Below are 26053 nucleotides of genomic sequence, written 5' to 3' on the forward strand. Positions count from 1 at the left end.
AATTAATTCCTATTCCCCCTACGCCTGGTGTATCAGGAACATTAATCAATCCACCCCCCACAATACTACCGAAAGATAGGTCTTTGATCCCCCTCACGGCCGGCTATAGAGTTACCCCCCCCCGTTTAAACTAGTTCTGCCGTTGTTTTGTCACACTAAATGAAATGCCTGGATCACTTTCAATCACTTAACAAATAAAAGACTCGATCTCGGGGTAACAGTAGCTACCTCTTATCGAGGTCCCATCTGGGGTGCCATTCTGTTATACAGCTTTAATTTAAACACCCTCCAAGCATTCCAGTTTAATGAGACAAACAAGGACAGTAATTCAGTTATTTCATTATTTAACACTTATAGTACCAACTCAAACATAAACAGTTGCAACTCATTAACTCTTTACTGAACTTTAACTCTAACTGAACATCAACTGAACTTTAACTCTTAAATTGCACTTTAACTTTAACTGAACATCAACTTTAACTATTTAACTGAAAATAGATACTACCGAGTTTAGGAAAACCTTGGTCAAGAAATATCCTCGATGTAGAATCTATCTTCTTCTCTCCTGAAGTATTCTTCAGGGTATAAGGTCTTGTTGTGATGGTTGGTCTCCTCAAGTTATCGCTGCCAAACAAAGAACTCGCATGTCTTTTTATCCACAATTCTCCATTTGCTTCCGGAAGATTTTCTATCATCCAGCCAACTGTGTCATCAGAAACTGATCTCATGGCTCGAACATCCAGTGAAATTACTTTTGAACGACTCCATGATACTTAGTTCATTTGCCGTGTCCCATACATAGCAGCCATAAAAATCGAAGCCACACTGTCTCAGCTAATGTAAACAATTTCCCTGATCTGACCAACACAGGAAGCTTCAGATCACAGCTCCCAGACCAGAGCCTCTTTATGACCTGCATCTGGTTTTAATCTGTAAGTTGACCAAAATTCTCAGCCAGAATAGCCATTTTAAAGCCACTATTGCCATTATTGTTGTAGCTGTTCTTTCTCCGTCCACAGCGGTATTATATCATGTTGCATAATTAATTACATTTGAATGCATGCTTTAACATGTTAAAATATCTTGTCAAATTGCTTAATGTTATGTAGTTTAAATGTAGGTTTAATGCAAAGGCGAGACAGACTGCTATTCCAGAAGCAACTTTCCTGTATCATGTGTAGTTAGTATCTTCAGTACCTCCTTTGACAGTACATTTCATATATTGTAGGTAAAACTGTTAAATCTAAACTGCCTCTACTGTATTTGTTTCTTAATTTGAGGCAATGTCTTCTTGTTGCCTATTCTGTAACTAATTAATGTTAATTCCCTTTTGGATCTTGCTACTACGCTTTTAGATCTTGGATGTACCCTAAGCCTTCTCTTCTCCAGTATAAACATTACTAACTTTAACAAAAAGTAGATATGATTCTTTTTCACATCCAAATCTCTACTCCACTCCTAGAGACAAGCTCTTTTAGGGATTCAGTTCTATTGGCACTAACAGCCTTCCAGTACATTGATCAAGTGGCTAATTTTCATGCATGAGTATAGACAATAAGTGTTAGCAAGCTATTGAGATGGAAAGTATCACACTAAACAACCGCACCTAATATCCACACTTTCCAAGAGCAATCACTGAAGTTGAAATCTTTGTTGATTGTTTTTTTCCCCATATTAGCACTAATACTGCTAATCTATTCCTATCCAAGCCAATAGGGCGGCTCTTATTCGGCGTGTTATCATTATTTGTGTTAACTGTATTTTTTTAAATTTGTTTATGCAATGTAGGTATTGCTGCTATGGGCAGCATTTGTTATCCATCCCAAATTGCCCATGAGTAAGTGTGGGGATCAGCCATCTTAAATCGCTGCTGTCAGTCAGTATGCTGTAGGTGCAACCATGGTTCTGTTAGGAATGGGGTTCCTGGAATTTGACCCAGCAACAATAGAGAAATGCCAAGTCAAATTGACACATGAATTTGGAGATGGGGATGTTCCCATATGCCTGTACCTGAGATGAGACTTCTTTTTCCTCCTTCCCCACCAACAGTTTATCTACTTTTCCCATGAAAGTATTCACTATTTTTGAAGTGTATAGTTTAATAGATAATTAAGCTGATTCATCCTGGGGTGAATAAAGACTCCTTTCAAAAAAGCTGCATGACACTGCAAAGTATTTTAGAATACTAGGAAATATAGAGGCAGCATGTGCTTTTTTTTACGTCAAAATGCAGGTCGGAAGCTGCAGATTGTAAGCAAAAATAAATTAATTTCCATATACGTCTTTACTGAGTCTCAGGATTTTCATACGTGCTGAGTACCAGTGATACCATTGTGATTAAGAGTAACACTTCAAGGTGCTCAGAATTTAATTTCACGCTTCACTTGTTAATGCATTAATGTGTTGAAAACTGCTGGAACTAGGCATTTCATTTTTTTTAGCAGTATAAAAAGACATTGTGCCTTTTTTTTTATTCTAATCAAACAGTAGACATGGATTAATTAAATGTTTTACACATACAAACCTAGCTTTTTCTCTTTAGACAGCCTGATTATTATTCTGTATTGAGACAGGTGAGGAAGAATAATGGAGCAGAAACTTGTAAGACTTAACTTTTTACACCAACCCATCGCCATTTTCTGTCACAACTTTCAATGCATATGAGACATGCTCGGGTGCAACTAAATGAAATGGTCATGAAATGTGATGCCAATTAGCACATTTTTCATTCTAGCCATATAATTAACATTAGACATTTATCACAGGCATACAAAGAATGGACTACAGTAAGTGACAGCCAATGCACTTTGCATTTTGTATTTACTTTTGGGGTCGTATCATATAACATCTTAATTCTTTTGTGGTTTATACAAACCAAAGTCAAATCCTCAAAGCCATTGGAGCCAAGAAGATTGTTTCCTTTTATTATAAGACAAAAAAAATCCAGAAAATGTACTTTAGAAAAAACCCCGGGAAATTCCATTCCAAACCACAAAGTCAAAGCAAGCTCCAGGAGACTGGTTACTAGTTGCACTGACCCCCAGTAACCCATTAGCTTTTATAAATGGAAATATTTCTCACTTAGAAGAAATTCATCCAGCTTTTGAATGCTTATCATGAATACCTCATACAGTAGCAATTTGTTCCTGCAGTTGATGAATCTATCTCTGTGAAAAGAAGCACCTCCTATACCATGTAAGGAAACCAAAACTGGACTAAAACAGGACTAAATCTGGATGTGACATGACCAAAGCCTTGTACGAAGAGAGGATAGTACTTCTTTTAATTTACATTTTCATTTCCTGGCAAAACAGCCACACACCATTGATCATGTATCTTCAATGAATCATGCACAGTAACCCCAGATTTTTCCTGCACAGAGCAGTTTTGGGAACGCAACCTGCAGGGTATATACATATCTGGAGTTACCCTTAAACAAATGCAACACATTACATTTAAAGTGCCAGCTATGGCACAGTGAAAGCACTGTCACATCTGAGACAGTATATTGTGAATTCAAGTCCTGATCCAGACACTTGAGCACTAAGTCTGGGCAGACTGCTCCAGTGCAGTATAGAGGGAGTACAACTGCAAAGATGGGGGTGTCATCTTTTGGGTGCGATATTAAACTAAAGTCCATCTGTCCTCTCATAGGCACAAAGGATGCCATGCCACTATTTTGGAGAAAATCAATGAGTTCTCTCAGTAATCAGAGTATCATAGAATCCCTACAATGTATAAGGCGGCCATTTGGCCCATTGAGCCTGCACCGATAGCAATCCCATCCAGGCCCTGTCCCCCTGACCCCACGTATTTACCCTGCTAATTCTCCTGACATTCAGGGGCAATTTATCATGGCCAATCAACCTAACCTGCACATCTTTGGACTGTGGGAGGAAATCCATGCAGACACGAGGAGAACGTGTAAACTCCTCACAGACACTAACCCGAGGCCGGAATTGAACCCGGGTCTCTGGCGGTGTGAGTCAGCAGTGCTACTACTGTGCCACCATGCTCATGAAAACAGAAAATTCAGGAAATACACAGCATGTGTGGCAGGACCTTTGAGCGGGATCTTCAGCCTACGTTCGCCATCCCTGGGAATGGTGGCACAGACTCTCAATGTGGAGTGCTCATAAAAGTGTGATTCTCACTGGTGAGATCGAATTTTCTGATTGAGCTAACCGCGCTGGGACACTAATATGGAACATGCTGGGGGAGGGCATGAACCTAATTTGAATGTTTCAGCATATCATTAGTGAGCACTCTTGCCGGCTATTGAGCCACCAGGATCATCTGATCCCTATGAAGGTCAGTGGACTGACTAGGCAGCCAAATCTGCTGTGGTGGGTCCTGCCATGACAGGGCCTGAGGTCATCACTGAAATTTTAGCATGGTATCTTCAGTCTAGCTCAACTTCAGTCTGCTGAAAATCAATCCTGTCACGTTGCTGCTAGACTTGCAGTTAGCTGTCAAGATAAGATCGACTCGAGCTTTAATTTAGTATCCAGTGTCATTTGTTATTGAAAAGTTTCATTGCTTAGGAAGCACATTTGCATTTTAATAATCTGAAATAAAAAACTATAATATTATAGATGCAAAACACTTTTTATTCAAAGACTTGTAATGTAAAATATATGGAAATTAGGTTATCATGCATTTTTAAACTACACTGAGCTTTTCATTACAATAATGTTAATAGTAGCACTCAAATTCTACTGGTAGTGAATTAGAAACAAAAAAACAGATCAATGCATTTCTGAATTCATTGAGCTTGTCTAACTGCACTCAGAATGTAAGTTGTATTGTTAACCCTTTCAGCGTAAGTATGCAGATTAATTTGCTGTTTCTTTGACTTGGTAACTTCTAAATAGCAAGGTCACCATCAGATTATCATGTATGAGATGGATTTCATCCCAGCACTATGCATGTTCATGCTGCACCAAAATATGTGGGGATAAATTGGACCTGATGGAGACAGCAAAGCCAGATTAAAAAGCTGTGGGTTTTGTCAGGATAGCAAGTCTCTTAGGAATGAAGATATCATTGACCATATCCACATTATCTTGAGTGTTTCACCCGAAGAACCAAGGATATATCAACAAGAAGGAATTCCACTCACTAAATATCCTGCCGCAGTGCAAAACAGTGCATTATGCATGTTTGTACCTGTTTTCCTGGTAGAACATTTGCTGTTTTTCTCTTGTGCCAGTCCTCAGAACCACTCTTTTTCATTCAGATCATCAGGTTGAGGTATGGGGGAGCAGGCCATTGACCTGAGGAGAATGAATATCATCTGACCACCTGGCTTGTGATTCTTGTAAGGAACCCAAGACAAATGCTGAGGAGCGCACCAAAATCTTTGATTACTGTTAGAGCTCTGGCAGGAAATCAAGGAGAATTTCAGCTGAATAATTCCTTCACCTCCACCACATCCTCAATACATCAATGTTACCATATCATCCATTATTACACTCTGTATATGAATGCCCTGAAGTACACACCCCCTTGGATATTACATTAACATTACTATGACCATAGAAAGAGAATGGTTACAAAGGGAGGCCATTAGGCCCACAATGTGCTGGTTCTCTGCCAGAGCAACTCATTCATTCTGCGAAGTCTTGCAAATTTATTCTCTTCAGATGATGAACCAATTATGTTTGGAAAGCCATGATCGAACCTGCCTCCACCACTCTCAGACAGTGCATTACATTTCCTAACCACTACTGCATCAAATACATTTTCCTCATGCCACCATTACTACTTTAGCCAATCACCTGAATTTGGTGTCCTCTGGTTCTCAATCCTTCCATCAATCTCCCTATCTACTCTGTCCCGATTCCTCATGATTTTGAACACCTCTATCAAATCTCCTCTCAATCTTCTTGATGACAGAACATAACTCAAGTTCTTCATTCATCCCTGGAACCATTCTTGTGAATCTTTCCCGCGCTCTGTAATGCATTCACATCCTTCCTAAAGTGTGGTACCCAGAAATGGTCACAATACCCCAATTGAGGCTGAACCGGTATTTTATACAGGTTTATATTTGTTTTTATTTGTTTGTACTTTATGTTCCTAATCATAATTATTAACCATGCTACCACTTCAATGATTTATTCACATATTCAAACTGTGCTCCTGCACTGCCTTTAGAATTGTACCTTTTCTTTTATATTCTCTCTCCTTGTGCTTCCTACCAAGGTGAAACACTTGGTAATTTTTTGATTTAAATTTCATATGCCACTTGCCTGCCCATTCCATCAGCCTGTCTGTGTCCTTTGAACTTTAGTTCACCTCATAGTTCACAATAATTCCAAGTTTTGTGTCACCACAAATTTTGAAATTGTGCCTTGTATCAAGATTCTAACTCCAACCCCTGGGGAACCCAACTATAAACCAACAGTGAAGTAAAGGAATGGTTACAAACATGAAACAAAGGTACTTCATTAGTCTTTATTTCATAATTCCAAAACTCTAACAATTTAGAAATATTAATGTGTTGCTGCTTGTAGCCAATCCTACTAGGAGATCATGGTATGTTGCACTCAGCTTTCTTGCTACATACTCACACATCCACTGTAACTCACCTACAACGACCCTATGATGTCTGTCATCCAACTATGCCTAGATTGACTCCTAGCTGCCCACCACTTTGTCCTCTAGAACAGATCTCTGTAGCTTTCCAGCTCTAAGCAAATGGCGGAAATACTGCTGTTTTCTTTTCTGGATGTCATTTTTTAGAGTTCGATTTTCTATGTGATCTCGCCAGCGAGAATTGCGTTTCCTGATTCTTGCCATATTTTCTGCCCACGTCACCATTCTCACTGACAGCTAACATGGGCTGCAAATTGTCCCAATAATCAGACTGCATACTCAGAATTTGCCACAGATTATCAATGTAATTTGAAAATAAAAAAAGCTTTGTTATGGTAAATGTTCCGATTTTTTTTTCAAGGTCTATAATTTTTTTGTATTTATGAAGTCAAAAGATGTATTCTGGAATTTGAATTAATGCTTATTCAAGCTATTTTGTTTAAGGAATAAGTGATTGAGTCCTCTTCTGGCCCAATGGGTCAGATGTGATACTGAGGAATCAGACTAATAATATTCCAGGTATGTGCAGAGTTATTTTCCATCCATCAATGGGTGGAAAATGAATTAGATAGTTCTACTTCTACTCCGACATACCTTCTTGATAGTAATGTGAAGGTGCTGCAGGCCACTTACCTCTTGGACCACACAGCAAAGGGCAACTTGAGTAGTTCAAGCAGGTGTGTGCCTTATGTGCGCCCAAAGAGGGTGAAAGGGCAAGATCATGACCTTGGGGAACAATGGGAGCACCAGGGCTTCAAACAAGGAGCAGAGAGAGAGAGTTCAGCTCGGAAAACAATGAGGTGGTCTTCTTGAAACATAGGATTCTGAGGGAAAGTGATAGGATAGATTCCAGGAGGATGTTCCCACTTATGGGAGAGACACGAACAAAGGGATGCAGTTTATGAATAAGAAGTCTATTTAAGACAGAGATGAGATTTTTTTTTTCTCTGCAGGTTGCTTGTATATGGAATTCTCTTCTCCAGAAAATACTGGATTTGGAATCACTAATTTATTCAAGGCAGAGTTAGACAGATTTTTGATAGACAAGGGAAACAGCAGTTATGGATGGCAGATAAGTAAGTGCAGTTGAGATCACAACCAGATCATCCATGATCTTATTGAATGGCGGAACAAGCTTCAAGTGTTGAATAGCCCACTTCTGCTCCTGCCCTATGTTCCTAGAGAAGTGTTCTACAAAGTCCTACAGCATGAGGTTCTTCTGGGAGCTTAACGGATGAGCAGTACCTTAGAAACCTTTGTTTCACTAATGAGGTAGTGACAAACTTTAGTCATCTCCTTCAGGAAGTGATCGAACCTCAAACCAGAACAAGGATGTCATTCAAGTGCCAGTAAAAATTATTTCTTACCATTTCTTACAACCAGTTCTATCCAATCAGCTGACAGCATCAGTTTAGGTATCACAGTCCACCATCAACGAAGGCATCAGGGACGCGCTGCAGGAAGAGGTGGAACTTCATTTTCTCACCCCTGAGGAGGTAGGACCAGGATGAGAAGACACATGGGTTTGCCTGAATAGCGAGCTTCCTAATAGTATGGAGCATCATTAATCACACACAAATGGCTCTGGGTGCCCCATAACAAAAGACAGCAATATCACAACTGCAAGAGTTTATTCAATATACAGTTGGTATCCAATCACACGAGGAAATTCTTATTGGTAAATGCCTGCTATCCTAGAAGCACCCACAAAGCTTTCATTCTTCAACGATCCATACTGACCACCATCTTCAAGCTTCAAGGAGAAGACAGACAATTGCTTCCCAAAGACAAAGGTCTCCCCTTCACACATGGTTCATGACCCCATTCTGCCATCCCACCACACAAGGTCAGCGGACCATCAATGAGAGCCATAGATCTATAACTAACACCTTTAACAAGCCATCAATCTAAAAGTAGAAACATCTCTGCCTAGATTATTTGGGGGAATCTCTGCAGTACAACCAAACAGGGTCTTCATGTTTCTGGTGGTGTGCTGTGTACTGCACAACCTTGATCTTCTGAGGGCTCAGCAAACTCCCCTGGGATTCAGGGGTCATCTCAGAGGGAGGAGGAGGAAGAAGGGAGATCAGTTAGACCAGCTGCAACTGGATGGAGTATGAAGGCACTTCCCCATTTCCAACATAAACTCATTACTCCCTTTCAGTACATCCATTTAAGACTCCCCAAGGGATTGCTTTGGCTTGCATAACTCAACAAAGGCCAACAGCAGTAAACTTCATGCAAGAACTTTATCCAATGATACATCAACAATGAAATACGTCAACAATGGAAAAAAAACAAGACTTATCACCCATATGAATTCCCTTAGTGGCTGTCTTTTTGAGTGCCCTTGACTAGCCTAGTGGTGCTACCCCACTGCAGCATGGCTGGTGGAAGACTACTGACTTTCAGCATTTGGCCTTGGAGAATACTCTTGTATAGCTCTGGCCCTTGAAGGCTCAACTTCAGACCACATTGCCTCAGTATGGAATGTTGAAGCCTCAGCCAACTGGCTAATAATAGCAAGAGCAATGGCAGAGTGGCTCTGATGGTAGCGCAAATGCTGTCATCCTGAAGGGAGAGCAGACTTATGTTCCATAGTGCCACTTCCACAGAGCAACACCTCCGCACTCCTCACCAACTGGAGTACAGATGGTTAGACAGGTGTAAGAGCCCACATCCCATTAAGCATTGAGAATATCCATTATGCCAGCGGTTTATGCCTGAATGGCAGCAGTCTGCAACTGATCGGTAGCACTCCGAGGGTGCACGGCAGCAACTAGGAATCTTATGTCCTTTGTCTGTGACCTCCTCCTGTTTTGCAGTGAAAGCTGAGGCAACGGCCAGCTGATGCTTCTTAATGGGTCCCTTTGGAAATGCTGCCATGAGGGTAGCCATCACTTTCATGGTGGAAAATATGTGCTCCAAACTCTGCATACCCTGTGCCATAGTGAAACTAGACTCCTTCATTCTTCTAACCAGTGATGAATGCTATTTGGTAGATTTGCCAATACGCCAAGCAGTGTGCATGTTCATCAGCCTGTAGTCTATCCCAATGAGATCTTTACTTGAGGCTCCTGTAGCAGAACTCATCATCAACCTTGCCCTCTGGGAAGTTTGCGCATGAGCTGACCTAACTCCTGAACTGATGCGACCCATTTCTGGCCAGTGACTCACCACTTGCAGATCCTGACTCTCACCTGCAACTAGCCTCTGCGGATGCTATGCTAGTAACTGAGCAGATGGTTATGTGTGTTGGTTCAAGTTGTGACACTTCCTTTTTCAGGTTACTTATCTTCCAATGTCCTTCAACTTCTGGAGGAGTTGAGCAGCCAGTAGTTCCTGACTATCTGAAAACACAAAAGCATAAGACAAGGAAGGATAGGGGTAAAGGGAAAGGGTTGGAGAAGAAACCAGGAGTTCCAGTTACTCAATTGAAGCCTTCATTTCATAGCACCTCTCAGGATGAAGATTAGGAGTTAGTGAAAAAGGAGCATAAGTCAACAACCTGCTGTCCTCGAGGATGGTCTCCGCTTCATGTGATGTCACCACCTCTGGAGTACTATTGCCCATGATTAGATGGGCCACCTTCACAAGGCTGCTGAGGGTATGTAGTCATCCTGGTGCTCTTTCCTCTGGCTTTCAATCCTGTTGTGTGCCAATCTCTCCTGCAAAGGAGAAGAAAGAATGTTAAATCAGTGTTTGTGTCTACACCTGTCATAGCTGAAGGTATGTGGAGGCAGTTAAATTTATGTGCGAGGCTGGTATTCTTCAAAGGTGTTTCAGTGAGGTATCATATGAGGGCATTAGGTATGAGTCCTCAGTGTTGGAGTGCTGAGTGAGTGATAGGAATGTGATGAATTGAACAGGTTGAGAGTCCGATGGTTTGCTGATGTTGAGATGTGATTTGCAGGTGGATTCATTCACCTTGATCCTCCTAAGTGAGGTTATTAAACTTCATTTGACACTGAAGCTACACAGGTGGTGCTGCACTCTGGGCATTGACTACCCTTGCCACATGCTTCCACTCCCTTCTCAGGGTGACTCTGGAGAGTTTCATGCACCCTTCCAGAAACATAACCACCTCCCTGGCTTCAAACTGAAACCCAAGCTTTCTACCACACACTACTGAACACCTGGAGTGTGCAGAGGACGTCTGTACAGAAATGAACACCAGAACTGTGTGGGGCCAGCTTTACACACTATAATTATGGAATGAGGTCAGTAGACCAATTTCTGTCTGAACCGCTCCATTTCCAATGGGCATAGGCATATCAAATACAGCTTTTGAATTTTGCATGTAACATACTAGAGCAACGGATGTGACAAATGAAGAAGAATTCCTGCTTCTGATTGACATGCAATGCCTTTTCCTGAAAATATGTAGGTATGTTTGTCAATTGAGAAAGTAAGGCTTGTAGTGATAATGGCTACAGTTAAAAGATCTTACTTTTAATAAGATCTTACAGCACTCACTGTCCAGCCAGGTAAAGAAATTAGTCACTTAGGGAAAGTAGAAGAAGCCTGCTGCCAGCAACAGAAGTCTAGGTGAAAACTTTTGCCTTCAGAAGAGGAGAGAAGCAAACATTGAATTTAATTTTTGCCTCCAATCAACTTCCAAAATGAAGGCGATAATTTCAGAGAGGAATAGAAGAATGTAACAATTCTTATTACAGACAGAAACTAATAATGAATTAACCATTTACAAATTACAGAAATACCTTGTTTGAATACTAGTAGTTACTCGTAGAAACCACTACTTAAAGCGAAACTACTTGTATTGAAGCAAGGTTTCCCAATTATTTCAGTCCCAAAACACAACCTAAAGAATATGCATGTATTTATTAGTCAAAATGAAATACACTTTATTTCTTAGCCAAAAATGAACACAACACAATCCATAAAATGCACAATTCATTAGAACAGTTAGCACTCAGGATCAATAACTTGGGTTTTCTTCTATCTCACTTTTTGTAGGATTGAAGACAAGGTTACACCTTTTGCTTTCCTTGGTACAATTCCCCATTGCTGCTAATGACCCCCTAATCTCTCTGTTGACCTTTAAAAATCTTTTTCCAAAGAACGATCATTATCTTCAAAAATGTTCAGTGCCTTTCCAAAGAGCTTAAAAGCCTCCATCGTGTGATGTAATGTTAATTCCTTGCTTTGTGATGCTTTTTCCTTTTCCCAATAGAGGTTACTCCTGCTCAAATGGCATCAGCTCCCCATTGGTCATTGTTTCACCTTTTGGGCTGCAACATCTTCTCAACATTATCTAGGTCCACTTCAGAAAATCCTACCTCATTGACCGTGGTCGCAATGTCTTGATGGATAGATTCAATTAACCTATGAAAGCTGAGGTAGTTATGAATGGCTTCAAATGTTCCATACACCATTCATGGTTGACTATTTTATCTCCTCCCAAGCATTTACATGCTGTTCATTGCTTGAGCAATATTGTAGCCATAGTAGAACTCCTACACTATGGCTTTCCTTCGCCATCAGTTTCCTTGATGAGTTGTGCAGAATTCCCACGCACATAGTAGGCCTTGGCATTAACACATTGATCCATGGATTGAATCAATGTGTTAATGGCTACAGTTAAAAGATCTTACTTTTAATAAGACCTTACAGCATTTACTGTCCAGCCAGGTATAGAAATTAGCCACTTAGGGAAAGTAGAAGAAGCCTGCTTTTAAGGAGTTATTTTACACCTAGTTCTTTTGAGAGGTCTTTTAGGTTCAAAGGATGTCCTGGGGTGTTGTCCAAAAGTAACAAAGCTTTTATGGGCAATGCTTTTCCAAGCACAATATTCATTGACAGCTGGTAGAAAATGCTTTCGAAACCACTCGGAAAGCGTGTTCAATGTCACCCAAGCTTTTGTATTTAACCTCCAAATTATAGGAAAATGTACCTTACTGTACTCCTTTATTGTCTCTAGATTTTCTCATGGTACGTGAGCAGAGGCTTAATCTTGAAAATATCTTCTACATTGTCCCTCAGTAACAAATTCAGCCGATCTTTAGCTGGCTTGAAACCTGGTGCAGTTTTCTCTTCAGTTGAAATAAATGTCCTGCTGGCATTTTCTTTTAAAAAAAGGCCTGTCTCATCCAAATTGAAGATTTGCTGTTTTGTGTAGCTTCCTTCATCAATTATGACCTTCAACCTGGCAGCATAATTACTGGCTGTTTCGTTGTTCGCACTCAAAACTGGACCACTCATCCTCATGTATAGGCTATAAGGTCTCTTAAATGTATCAAACCATCCTCAACTTGCAATTAATGGTTTGTTGGTCGAACGCTCACCCTTTTGCTGTTTCAGATCATTAAACAAACGTGTGAATGGCATGTTCCTTTTGTTCACAAAGCTCTGTGCTCTGGCACTTTGTTGAATGGAATTTTTAAAAATCAAGTAAAATAAAAAGCAGCCCTCCAGCCTTCATCCCCTGACTCCCTTCCCACAAACATTCCCTAGATTTTGGAAGGGCCCATCGGATTGAGAAATAGTGAACGTGACTCCTCTATTTAAGATAGGGAGACAGAAAGCAGGAAACTATCAGCCAGTTAGCTTAACATCTGTCACAGGAGCCTGTGAATATTATGTGTTTAGGCATTTTGCAAGGTGCTACATCAAAGGTTACTACACAAAAAAAAGCTCATGATGTAGGGGTAACATAATAGCATGCATAGAGGATTGGTGAACTAGCAAGGAACAGAGAATAGGCATAAATGGGTAATTTTTGAGTTGGCAAGATGTATCTAGTAGAGTGCCACATCCAAAGATGTGTGGATTAGGTTGATTGGCCATGCTAAATTGCCCCTTAGTGTCAGAGGATTAGCAGGGTAAATACGGGGTTACGGGGATAGTCCTGGATGGGATTGTTGTTCGTACAGGCTCAATGGGCCAAATGGCCTCCTTCTGCACTGTAGGGATTCTATGATGAATGCCGGGGCCTCAACTATTTACAATCTATATTAATGACTTGGACAACAAGATCAAATGTTTTGTTGCTAAATTTACTGGTGACACAATTATGAAGGAAAGTAAGTTGTGAAGGGGACATTAGAGTCAGGATTCCCACTCCGTCTCATCATTTGTTGAGATCCGACTCAGCGGTGGTGTCATCAGCAAACTTGAAAATCGAGTTGGAGGGAAATTTGGCCACACAGTCTTAGGTTTATGAGGAGTATAGCGAGGGACTGAGGACATAGCCTTATGGGACACCAGTGTTGAGGATAATCATGAAGGAGGTGTTGTTGCCTATCCTTACTGATTGTGTTCTGTGGGTCAGGAAGTCTAGGATCCAGTCGCAGAGGGAGGAACCGAGCTCTAGGCCACGGAGTTTGATATGATATGAGTATGATAGGAAACCAGCTTTTAAAATGGGCTGGAACTCGTGTATAAAAAGGCAAAGTTCAGATGGTGGCACAAATAGAGACTGTTCACAGTAACATAGAGAAGGCAACACTACTCCCATTGATGCTGATGAGTTGGGTTTCTACTGTGGATGATGCCAGCCACATTGAGTGAGGTTATCAGACACATCAGTGATCTTGAAGAAAATGGGTTAAAATGATTAGCCCTGATGCTATGTACAAAGTCTCATTATTCAAATCACTAGTCAGGAAAACAGGTGCACTGGAAATCGGGCCTTTCAAAATTTATCCTGTAAATTGTAAATGCACTTAAGTGTATGAGTTGCATACTGATTCAATTAAGTGTGCTTACCAATATCTATGGTTCGTCAGTTACATCTGAGAACATCTCAGACTCACAAAAACCCAGGACACTCACCACCTTGATTGACAATAACTGCATTTGACCAGGAAAGGATAATGTTTAAAACTTACATCTATACAAAGAAAATTTGGACAATTTATTTCATGTGTTTATATGGAATTCACAATCAAGCTGCACTGGCGAGAGTGAATTCTCTTCCAACAAAGTCTTGTTATTTTCAGTTTTATAGTTAGATTTACAGCTGAATGCACACATGGATTATCGGTGCGATCTGTATGGTTACCTCTCAGTGCCAGTGAAATTCAGATTGATCATAACTCTTTAGATGTTACATTTGCACACTCAGTTTTAATGGTCGGTCGCCATATTATAGGAAGAACGTGAACACACTGGAGGTGGGGCAGAGGAGATTTACCAGGATATTGTCTGGGATGGAACATTTAAGTTACAAACAGAGGTTGGAGAGGCTTGGGTTGTTTTTGGTGGAGCAGAGGTTGGAGAGGCTTGGGTTGTTTTTGGTGGAGCAGAGAAGACTGAGGGGTGACCTGATTGAGGTGTTCAAGATTATGAGGGGCAGGGACAGGGTGGATAGGGTGCAGCTGTTCCCTTTGGTTGAAGGTTCAGTTACAAGGGGACACAAGTTAAAAGTGAGGAGTGGGAGGTTTCGAGGGCATTTGAGGAAAAACCTTTTTACTCAGAGGGTGGTGATGGTCTGGAATACACTGCCTGGGAGGATGTTGGAGGCAGGATGTCTCACATCCTTTAAAAAGTACCTGGATGACTACTTGGCACACCATAACATTCAAGGCTATGGGCCAATGCTGGCAAGGGGGATTAGGTGGGCAGGTCAGGGCATTTCATGCTTCAGTGCAGACTCGATGGGCCGAATGGCCTTTTCTGCACTGTAGTATTCTGTGATAACCAGTCATTTGACTCGAGGCTACTGCTCTGACTTTGGGTGACAAAGTTTGACTCAGGAATGACCAGGCTTGACTTGGGCGTGATCAGCTTTTTAACTGGGGGGGCAGTGGCCCTAGCTGGTGGTGACCAAGCTTGACTCAAGGGTAACCAGCTTTTTGACTTTGGGGTACCAGATCTGACTCAGGATTGACTGTGCTTAACTTGGGGGTGGCCAGCCATTTGACTCGGGGCTCTGTCTCAGAGGTGACTAGGCTTGACTCAGGATGACCAGGCCTGACTTGTGGACATTTGGAGTAAGGCTGGAGGGAGACTGAGGTCCTAGTTGGAGCATACGGGGGAACAAGACTCTAGGGTACTGGGGGCCTAGATAGAGGGTACTGGGTGGAGGGCTCGTTTCTGCCAGGGGAGTGGGGAGAAGACTCCTGGGTACTGGGGGCCTAGTCGAAGTGTACTGGCGATTGACTTGGAGTAGACCAAGGGGTGGACTCGGAGAAGATTTGGGGATTAGCTCTGGGGAGACTGGGCAGAAGACTGTCAAGTGTGAAAAGCACTGTTATCTTCTACTGCTGGTTCACTGTTTCCTTGTAAGTGCCTCTCATAGGGAATGGAAGCCTGGGGCAGGGCATTGGGGGCAGGGGAAAGGGTTGGCGGGGGGGAGTCAGGGGCTGATGGTTCCACCCAAATCTGGGGTGAGTGAGCTTCTGGAGGCAGGATGTTGACAAGGGCAAGGCTAATTGAATGACATGTCACTGATCATGACCCAGTTCAAACTGAGACCATTCAACTGTAAATCAATTGACATACCTTGATTATGTCCACTCAAGCACAACCTGTGTGTGTGCGAGTGGCACTGATTGCTGTGCAGCATTTAACCCTTGGCACACTGACTTCCAAAATTGCTGACTATATCATTAGCCAACTGGGCAAGCTACGACATTCCCTTTGAAAGTTGGCAATGGCACACTGTCCAAGGAAAGCACACCAAAAATCCTTGGCTGTGCGTTAAAGTACGTATTGACTAGTCTCTCCCCCCTCCCCCTGTCACCAAGTTGAGCACAAGGCTTTGAGATGGAGCTCTGAACTATGCCTGTGCCTGAGAGGGGTGCTCAGAATGCTGTGGTGTAGGGCAAGGGTTGGATGGAGTCTTGCTGAAGCAGAATACAAAATAAGGACTGGGCCAAGATATGAAAAGCAGTTTCAGATGATGAATGGGCAAAGAGTGGCCCTTTGGATGCTAACTATCAAGTCTCTCTTTGATACTTCAGTGAAGAAAATGTATGAAACATAGATTCTGATAATCTTGCTGTCATTCGTTTTACTCATGGTGCCTGGCTTGCCAAACTTAGGGACAGATCTGTAAAGCGGGAGAGGTGGCAGGGCCTGCTGCACATGCAGAGGATGAACCACAGCTTCCAGAGGCACATTGCTAGATTTAGGATCTATTGATGCCTAACATACCTTCAGTTGTCCAAGAACTAGTGTCGCTGAAGACAAGGCATATCGAGAGAACTGGTTAGTCACGTTTGTCACCTTCTTCAGGATTTGGTGTCCTGGGGAGAGCATTCATTGCCAGTGTCACTGAAAGTTATAGTGACACTCAAATTTTACACCAGTGGCTCCTTCCAGGGCTCCTCGGCTAAGTTCTTGTGGGATTTTGCAAGCCTCAGCATACATATGCATCCAGGAAATGATGGACACAATCTTTGCGAGGCTACACAACTTCATCAATGTTGACCAGGATCAGGCAAGCCACCATGCAAAAGTGATGGGCTCTGCTCAAATCTCTGGCTTTTCCAATGGAGTAGGATGCCATCAACTGCATCCACATGGCACCTAGGTATGCTGGGCATCAAGCAATGAAGTATGTGAACTGCAAGGGCTTCCGCTCACTAAATGTTCAGCAAGTCTGCAAGCACAACAAATGTATCTTGCAGTTGAGCTCAATTTCCAGGAAGTGTGCATGATTCCTACATTATGAACATGCTCAGATGCTATGTTTCAGAGACTGCAGGGTTGGAGACGAGGCCTATCCACTGAGGAGATGGCTGATGACGCCTGTACGGAAGCTAAAGAATTCATCTGAGATGAGGTACAATGAGGCTCATGTTGCTATTTGCACTTTCGTGGCACAGATCATAGGGGTGCTGAAGATGAGGTCTGATACCTGGACCGGCCTGATGGAGCCCTGCAATCCAAATCACAGAGGGTATCACTCATCATGGTCGCTTGCTGTACCCTGCACAATCTGGCGCTGAAACGGGGGAGGAACTGTCTGAGGAGATGGAGGAGCAACACATTTCCTCCAACGAGAAGGAAGTTGAAGGGGACATGGCTGAGGAGGTCCTCGAGGGAGAGGATGTTGACCATGAGGCAATGGCAATGTCCAGGTGAGGACACACCTATTGTCGCTAGATACATAGAGGGTGATGTCAACATCCAGTGAAGACATCCCATTAACTTCAGATGACTTCTGTGAGCATTACACTCCCATCTGACCAATGGCAGCGCACAAACCCTCTATGATAAGGCTCCTGTCATTGGGACACAGCAAATGCCCATAGTCCCTACATTCCAGGAAGATGATGACATCTTGAAGTGGGGATATTGCATAGACCCTCACCAAGCTTCTATGAATGTCTCCCTCCTGTCTTGATGTTGACAGCTCGCTTGCTATCAATGACTAGGGTCATATCACAGTGACACAATGGAGAAAATTATGCTTCTCCTGATCTTACAACATCCTTCATGAACTGTACCCTTGAGGTTCAATGTCATCGGAGGCTGAGGTGGATGGGATGAGGGAGGCCAGCTGCACTTCTAAAGGTGCAGAGAGCACATAGAGACAATGACTAGAATAAGTAAGGCCTGCACTTTACTGTAGATAAAACCTCCATTGCTTTACTCAAATGGCACTTTTCCCACTGCCTTCGGCCTTTGACGATTTCCGGGGAAAATGCATCAACTATCTCACTAGACACTATTTTAGAACCCTATGATTGAATCTATCAGGACCCACACTCTTGTCAGCCTGCAACTCCAACAATTTACTCTCTGATAACTGTAATTTCCTTGCATTCCATCCTCCCTTCAATTTCCTGGTTTATAGCTGCTTCTGGGATGTTACTTGTATCCTCTATAGTAAAGACTGATGCAAAATACCTATTCAATTAATCTGCCATCTCCTTATTTCCTGACTCACTTTCTGGAGGACCAACATTTACTTTGTTAACTATTTTCTTTTTAAAATATTTATACAAACTCTCACTGTTTTTATGTTTCTGACGAGCTTTCTTTCGCACTCTCATTTTTGCCTACTTATTAATCTTTTAGCCATCCTTTGCTGTTCCTTATATTCTATCCAATTTTCTGACTTGTCACCTATCTTTGCTTTTTCTTTCAGTTTGATATCATTAATCTGGGTAGTGTTAAGCATGGATGGTGGGTCCATCCCTTGGAATTTTTCTTACTCAATGGAATGTATCTATTATATACATGCTGAAATGTCCCCCTAAATGTTTGCCACTGCATCTTCATTGACCTACCCCCTAACTTAATATGCTAATTCATTTTAGCCACCTCAGCCTTCATGCCCTCATGATTGCACTTACTTGAATTTAAAAACTTTGGGTGGGATTCTCTGGCCACTCATGCCAGCAGGATTCTTTTGGTCCAACTGCAGTGAACGGAGATTTGGCTGAGCATCAAATTCTCCGACCTCACTGGCAACGGCGGTGGGGCGTGAACGGTTGGCAAATGCAGGCCATAGCTTCAGACCCACTCCTCCCTCCCTAAAGTTCAATCATATTATAGTTGCTACTATGCTACTACCTATGCATGTTTTCACTATGAAATCATTAATTACTACCATCTTATTGCACAACATCAGGTCTAATATAGCCTGCTCTCTGGTTGGCTCTAGAACATACTATTTAATGACCTCCTTTGTACATCTGACTTTTCCGATCGATATGTAAATTAAAATCGCCCATGATTATTGCTGTACTTTTCTGACAAACTCCAATTATTTCTTCCTTTACATTCCACCCGATCATGTGGTTACTATTAGGGGGTCCGTACACAACTCCCAGAAATGACTTCTTGCCTTTACCATTTCTCATCTCTACCCAAATCATTTCCACATCCTGGTTTCCTGAACTTAGGTGTCCCACTCTATTGTACTAATACCACCCTTAACTAACAGAACCGTCTCTCCACTTTTCCCTCACTTCCTGCCCTTCCTAAATATCTAGGCCCTTCAATATTCAGATCCCAATCCATGTCCTCCTGCAGCCATGTACTCCTGTCTTCGTAATGGCTTTCAAATTGTACTTATGTATTTCTGTGTGCGCTCTCAGTTCATCTGTTTTGTTTCAAATGCTATGTGCATTGAGATACAGAGTTTTAGTTTTATCCTTTTTTTAATATAACCTCTCGTTTCATCTGTTGACTTACTATTAGACTTGTACTCTCTATCCTTTCCCACCACTGTCTGTTTTCCATTTCCCTTAATAATACCTTTCTTCTTTCCCTTTACTCTGCTCTTCGATTTATCATATCTTCCCAGATTTGATCCTTTATTCCTATTGTTTAGAGTACAACTCTCTGTACTTCCCTAGTTATGTGGCTCACAAAAACACCAGTCCCAGCACATTTCGGGTGTATACGATCCCAAAGATCCCACTTTCCCCAGTACTGGTATCAGTGCCCCACGAATCATAAACCACGTCTCCCACGCCAGTCTTTGAACCACACATTCATCTCTCTAATCTGATTTGTGCTGTGCCAATTTGTATGGGGCTCAGGTAATAATCCTGAGATTTTGACCTTCATTACCTGTTAATGGCAAGTTGTGTTTTTACCTTCTCATCTGGGGATTGATGAATGTTGACAGGAGAGAAAAGCTTCAAATTGATGAGAGAGGAAGCAATTCTCAGAAACCTGAGGAAGTTTGTTTTTTGTGTTCTAATATTGAAGCTGTATCATATTCACTTGACCTGAGATCTCCAGCCTTTATTCTAGAGTGCACAAAATCGATAAACATAAAACTGCATGCTAGATCCATAGTTTGCTGGTTTATAACCCAGTTTTGTAAACATTTAAAAACAATGAATTGTCATTAACATGGATTAACATGATGCTATTTTCCTCCTTTATCAGGATACTGAGATCATCAACACTGCAATACTGACAGGGAGAACAGTGGCTATTCCTCTTAAGGTTGTTGCTGTGGAAATGAATGGAATCATCACAGATGTGTCGCCCCTTGTTGAGTGCAGGTCTACTAATGAGGAAATTATTAAGGTAACTTCACTCAAACAGTAAGACAATAATGAACATAGCATGAATTGTTAGCAAGAATTAATTTGTTTTGTTAACACAATACAAGTTGATTACAGTCAAGAAAATGGATGTGGTATCAGTATTTCCATTACACATTAAGGTTACAGCTATGGTTCAAATGGATTGGTTTGACTGATGTTTTACAAAGATATAACATAATTACTTGAGAATGAGGTGATAACATCCTGCATATAAGTAATTTATATCAGTCGGAAGAACCTAGAGATTACAGCTCAACTGTATTGAGCATATTAGAATTTAATATTGCATTTAGGTTGCAAATACTGTCCAACATCTATACCTGTTTTAAAGTAGTACTGAAGTAAACAGATACAATTATATCATCGTAAATGTCTTCCTACTCTTCTACTGCATCACAGCAAATGTTTGGTCTATATAATTTGTAGGCCAAGGCCAAATAGATTATAAATTGCAAATCATTTTGAGCTGCATGCACAAGCACATTTATGTAAAAACACATGCAGTTATATAATATCTTTAAAGAAAAAAAACATTCCCATGCACTCAGAGGTGCACTCAAATGGCTGCTAAGACAGAGTTTGGTATTAGGAGGAATGAGCAAGAGCTTGGTCAAGGAGATAGATTTTAAGGAGGAGAGGCATGTGGAGAGGGGGAGAGGTTTTTAGGGAGGTAATTTTAGAGCATGGAGCCAAGCTGGGTGAAGGCACAATTGACAATGATAGGGTTAAAGGAGATGGGAATGCAAATTGCCCAGGCTTGCACAGATACTTGGCGTAAGGGGCTGGAGATGCAGAAGGGAACCAATACCTTGAAGGGATTTAAAATTTGCCCTCCAATCTCAGCATCTACAGTACCTCCTAATCATCGCTGTCCTCCCAATCCTGGCTGCCACTACCAATGGTACCCTCCTGAATTTGGCCACCACTACCTTCCCTCAAAACACTGTTGCCCTCTCACCCGATCAGTGTTGCCCTTCAATTTGATCACTGCTACCCTCCTTCCTAATCATGGCTGCCTCATTCCAGGTTACTTATAACCATGCTCCCAATCACCTGTAACCTCCTTCCCAATCACTTCTACCCACACGCACCTGGTACAATCACCAGTAACCTTCCTCCTGTTTGCTTATATCTTCCTATTTACCTACATCCTCCCTCGCAAACACAGCTACACTCATTCCCAGATACCACTACCCTCTTAGCAGATCGATCTCATTTGTTGCCTGCCATTATCCTTTGAAAACCTGCATGAGGGATGCTAATGGCAAAATGCAATTTGATTTCCAAGACCCCTTCTAAAGCAAGATGCTTAGAGACACCTTTTTACTGTTCACAGTTTTCTGACTTGATATGAGATTGAGAACCCAACATAGGCCTTGGGCCTATCCATTCTAACATTGATCCCTGTGGCTTCTGCAAACCTGTTTTCAGATATACTTTTATTTCTGGGCCATGAATCTCAGCTCAGACCTTTTTTAAATCGGTAAGAATATTGAAGGATAAAGCAGAAAAGAAGTGGGGCATTTTCCAGTCATCTAGTCAGATGCTTTATGTTGCAAGTATTGTGAGATTCACTACTGCTCATTAAGAGACGATGAGCCCGATTTTACCATTTTCATTCGAAGTGCTGAATCTGGGCGTAATGCAGATCCAACTTAGAAATCTGCTTTCAGGCGCCCCCATACGCATTCAACCTGAAAAAAAAATCGCCAGTCCCATCGCGCTGTGGGCGGGGCTTAGCGCGGCTGAAACGATCGGAACTCTGAACTGCGCATGCGCAGTTAGAAAAAAAATTTTGAAAAAGCGCGACCGTGTCAGATTGCTTCCGGGCCGCAGAAAGCGGCACGAGAGCAAAAAGCAGAAGCGATGGCCCTCACACACATCACCCCCACCCTACAACATCACTGTCCCCCTTATCCACCCCCCCTACACTCACACATCACTGTCCCCCTTATCCACCCCCCCCACTACCCACACACATCGCTGTCCCCCTTATCCACCCCCCACTACCCACAGACATCACTGTCCCCCTTATCCACCCACCGGCCCCCCCACCGCTTCCCACAGACATCGCTGTCCCCCTTTTCAACCCCTCCCGCTACCTGGACCGATCGCCACCCCTGCCCCTCTCCCCTCCCACCGATCACCCGCAGAGTGGCAGCAGACCCCCCTGCACCTGCACTAGAGATCCATCTGCCCCCCGCCCTACCAGAGATCCATCTGCCCCCCCTCGCCCCCTCACAAGTGAGCGATCGGGGCTCCCCTGCTCCCCTGCTCCCCCCCCCCAACCACCAGAGATACATCTTGCCCGCCTCCCTTCTTCCCCCCCCCCTCCCCCAGACAATGCTCTGGCCTCACTCCCCACCACCCCCCCCCCCCCCCCCCCCCCGCAGAGAATGGTCTGGCCTCACTCACCCCCTCCCCACCCCCGCAGAGGAACATCTGACCCGCCTCCTCCTCCCTCCCTCCCAGACAACGATCGGCCCTCCCCCCTTCCCCCCACCAGAGATACATCTGACCTGCCTCCTCCTCCTCCCCCGCCAACCAGACAACGATCTGGCCTCACTCCCCTGCCCTCCCCAACCAGAGAATGATCTGACCCGCCTCCCTCTTCCCCCACCACTGCTCTGAGTCAGAGGGCCCGATTTTACCATTTTCATTCTAAGTGCTGAATCTGGGCGTAATGCAGATCCGACTTAGAAATCTGCTTTCAGGCGCCCCCATACGCACTCAGCCTGAAAAAAACATCACCAGTCCCATTCGCGCTGTGGGCGAGGCTTAGCGTGGCCGAAACGATCAGAGCTCTGAACTGTGCATGCGCAGTTAGAAAACAATTTGAAAAAGCGCGTCCGCAGAAAGCAGAGAAAGCGGCCCGGGAGTGAAAAGCGGGAGCGATGGTGCACACACACATCACTGTCCCCCTTATCTACCCCACCCCACTACCCACACACATCACTGTCCCCCTTATCCACCCCCCCCACTACTCACACAGATCACTGCCTCCCTTATCCACTCCGCCACTACCCAGACCGATCGCCACCCCTGCCCCCCTCCCCCCCCACCGATTGCCCGCAGAGTGGCAGCGGACCACCCCCCCCCCTCCCCCCCCAGAGATCCATCTGACCCCCACTTTATCCGGCAGCTCATTCCACACTCCCACCACTCTCTGCGTGAAGAAGCCCCCCCTAATATTCCCTTTAAACATTTCTCCTTTCACCCTTAACCCATGCCCTCTGGTTTTTTTCTCCCCGAGCCTCAGCGGAAAAAGCCTGCTTGCATTCACTCTATCTATACCCATCAAAATCTTATACACCTCTATCAAATCTCCCCTCAATCTTCTACGCTCCAGGGAATAAAGTCCCAACCTATTCAATCTCTCTCTGTAACTCAGCTTCTCAAGTCCCGGCAACATCCTTGTGAACCTTCTCTGCACTCTTTCAACCTTATTTACATCCTTCCTGTAACTAGGTGATCAAAACTGTACACAATACTCCAAATTTGGCCTCACCAATGCCTTATATAACCTTACCATAACACTCCAACTTTTATATTCGATACTCCGATTTATAAAGGCCAATGTACCAAAGGCACTCTTTACGACCCTATCCACCTGTGACGTCACTTTTAGGGAATTCTGTACCTGTATTCCCAGATCCCTCTGTTCACCTGCACTCTTCAGAGTCCTACCATTTACCCTGTACGTTCTACTTGGGTTTGTCCTTCCAATGTGCAATATCTCACACTTGTCTGCATTAAATTCCATTTGCCATTTTCAGCCCATTTTTCTAGTTGGTCCAAATCCCTCTGCAAGCTTTGAAAACCTTCCTCACTGTCCACTACACCTCCAACCTTTGTATCATCAGCAAACTTGCTGATCCAATTTACCACATTATCATCCAGATCATTGATATAGATGACAAACAACAATGGACCCAACACCGATCCCTGCGGCACACCACTAGTCACAGGCCTCCACTCAGAGAAGCAATCCTCCACAACCACTCTCTGGCTTCTTCCATTGAGCCAGTGTCTCATCCAATTTACTACCTCCCCATGTATACCTAGCGACTGAACCTTCCTAACTAATCTCCCATGAGGGACCTTGTCAAAGGCCTTGCTGAAATCCAGGTAGACAATATCCATCGCCTTCCCTTCATCCACTTTCCTAGTAACCTCCTCGAAAAACTCTAATAGATTGGTCAAACATGACCTACCACGCACAAAGCCATGTTGATTCTCCCTAATAAGTCCCCGTCTATCCAAATATTTGTAGATCCTATCCCTTATCACACCGTCCAATAACTTGCCCTCCACCGACGTCAAACTTACTGGCCTATAATTTCCCGGATTTCTTTTGGAACCTTCTTTAAACAACTGAACAACATGAGCCACCCTCCAATCATCCGGCACCTCCCCCGTGAATACTGACATTTTAAACATGTCTGCCAGGGCCCCTGCAAGTTCAACACTAGCTTCCCTCAAGGTCCGTGGGAATACCCTGTCCGGTCCTGGGGATTTATCCACTCTGATTTGCCTCAAGACAGCGAGCACCTCCTCCCCTTTGATCTGTAAAGGTTCCATGACCTCCCTACCTGTTTGCCCTATTTCCATAGACTCCATGCCCGTTTCCTCAGTAAATACGGATGCAAAAAAACCATTTAGTATCTCCCCCAGCTCTTTTGGTTCCATACACAGTCTACCACTCTGGTCTTCAAGAGGACCAATTTTATCCCTCACTATCCTTTTGCTCCTAACATACCTATAGAAGCTCTTTGGATTTTCCTTCACTCTGTCTGCCAAAGCAACCTCATGTCTTCTTTTAGCCCTCCTGATTTCCCTCTTAAGTAGCTTCTTGCACTTTTTATACTCCTCGAGCATCTGATCTGTTCCTTGCTGCCTGTACATTTCATACAACTCTCTCTTCCTCTTAATCAGTGTTACAATCTCCCTCGAGAACCAAGGTTCCTTATTCCTATTTACTTTGCCTTTAATTCTGACAGGAACATACAAACTCTGCACTCTCAAAATTTCTCCTTTGAAGGCCTCCCACTTTCCATTTACATCCTTACCAGAGAACAGCCTGTGCCAATCCACACTTCCCAGATCCCTTCTCATTTCATCAAACTTGACCTTTTTCCAGTTCAGAACTTCAACCCAAGGACCAGATCTATCCTTATCCATGATCAGGTTGAAACTAATGGCATTATGATCACTGGATCCAAAGTGTTCCCTCACACTCACATCCATCACCTGCCCGAACTCATTTCCCAATAGGAGATCCAATATCGCATCCTCTCTAGTTGGCACCTCTATATACTGATGTAGAAAATTCTCCTGAACACATTTCACAAACTCTACCCCGTCTAAACTTTTAACAGTATGCGAGTCCCAATCTATATGTGGAAAATTAAAATCCTCTACTATCACAACTTTGTGTTTCTTGCAGTTGTCAGCTATCTCTCCGCTGATTT

At 43.1% G+C, this 26053-nt stretch overlaps 1 protein-coding gene across 1 annotated transcript in view; it reads left to right on the forward strand.

Moving 5' to 3' along the window:
* tmem132e (transmembrane protein 132E) overlaps window positions 1-26053 on the forward strand; it is a 735345-nt gene that overhangs the window by 476359 nt on the left and 232933 nt on the right. The window contains exon 7 of the mRNA XM_078226016.1: window positions 20419-20562. Coding sequence (XP_078082142.1) covers window positions 20419-20562 — 144 coding nt within the window. The remainder of the gene's footprint in view (window positions 1-20418; window positions 20563-26053) is intronic.

This window comes from Mustelus asterias, chromosome 12, assembly GCF_964213995.1.
Source record: "Mustelus asterias chromosome 12, sMusAst1.hap1.1, whole genome shotgun sequence".
Classification (NCBI taxonomy): Eukaryota; Metazoa; Chordata; class Chondrichthyes; order Carcharhiniformes; family Triakidae; genus Mustelus; species Mustelus asterias.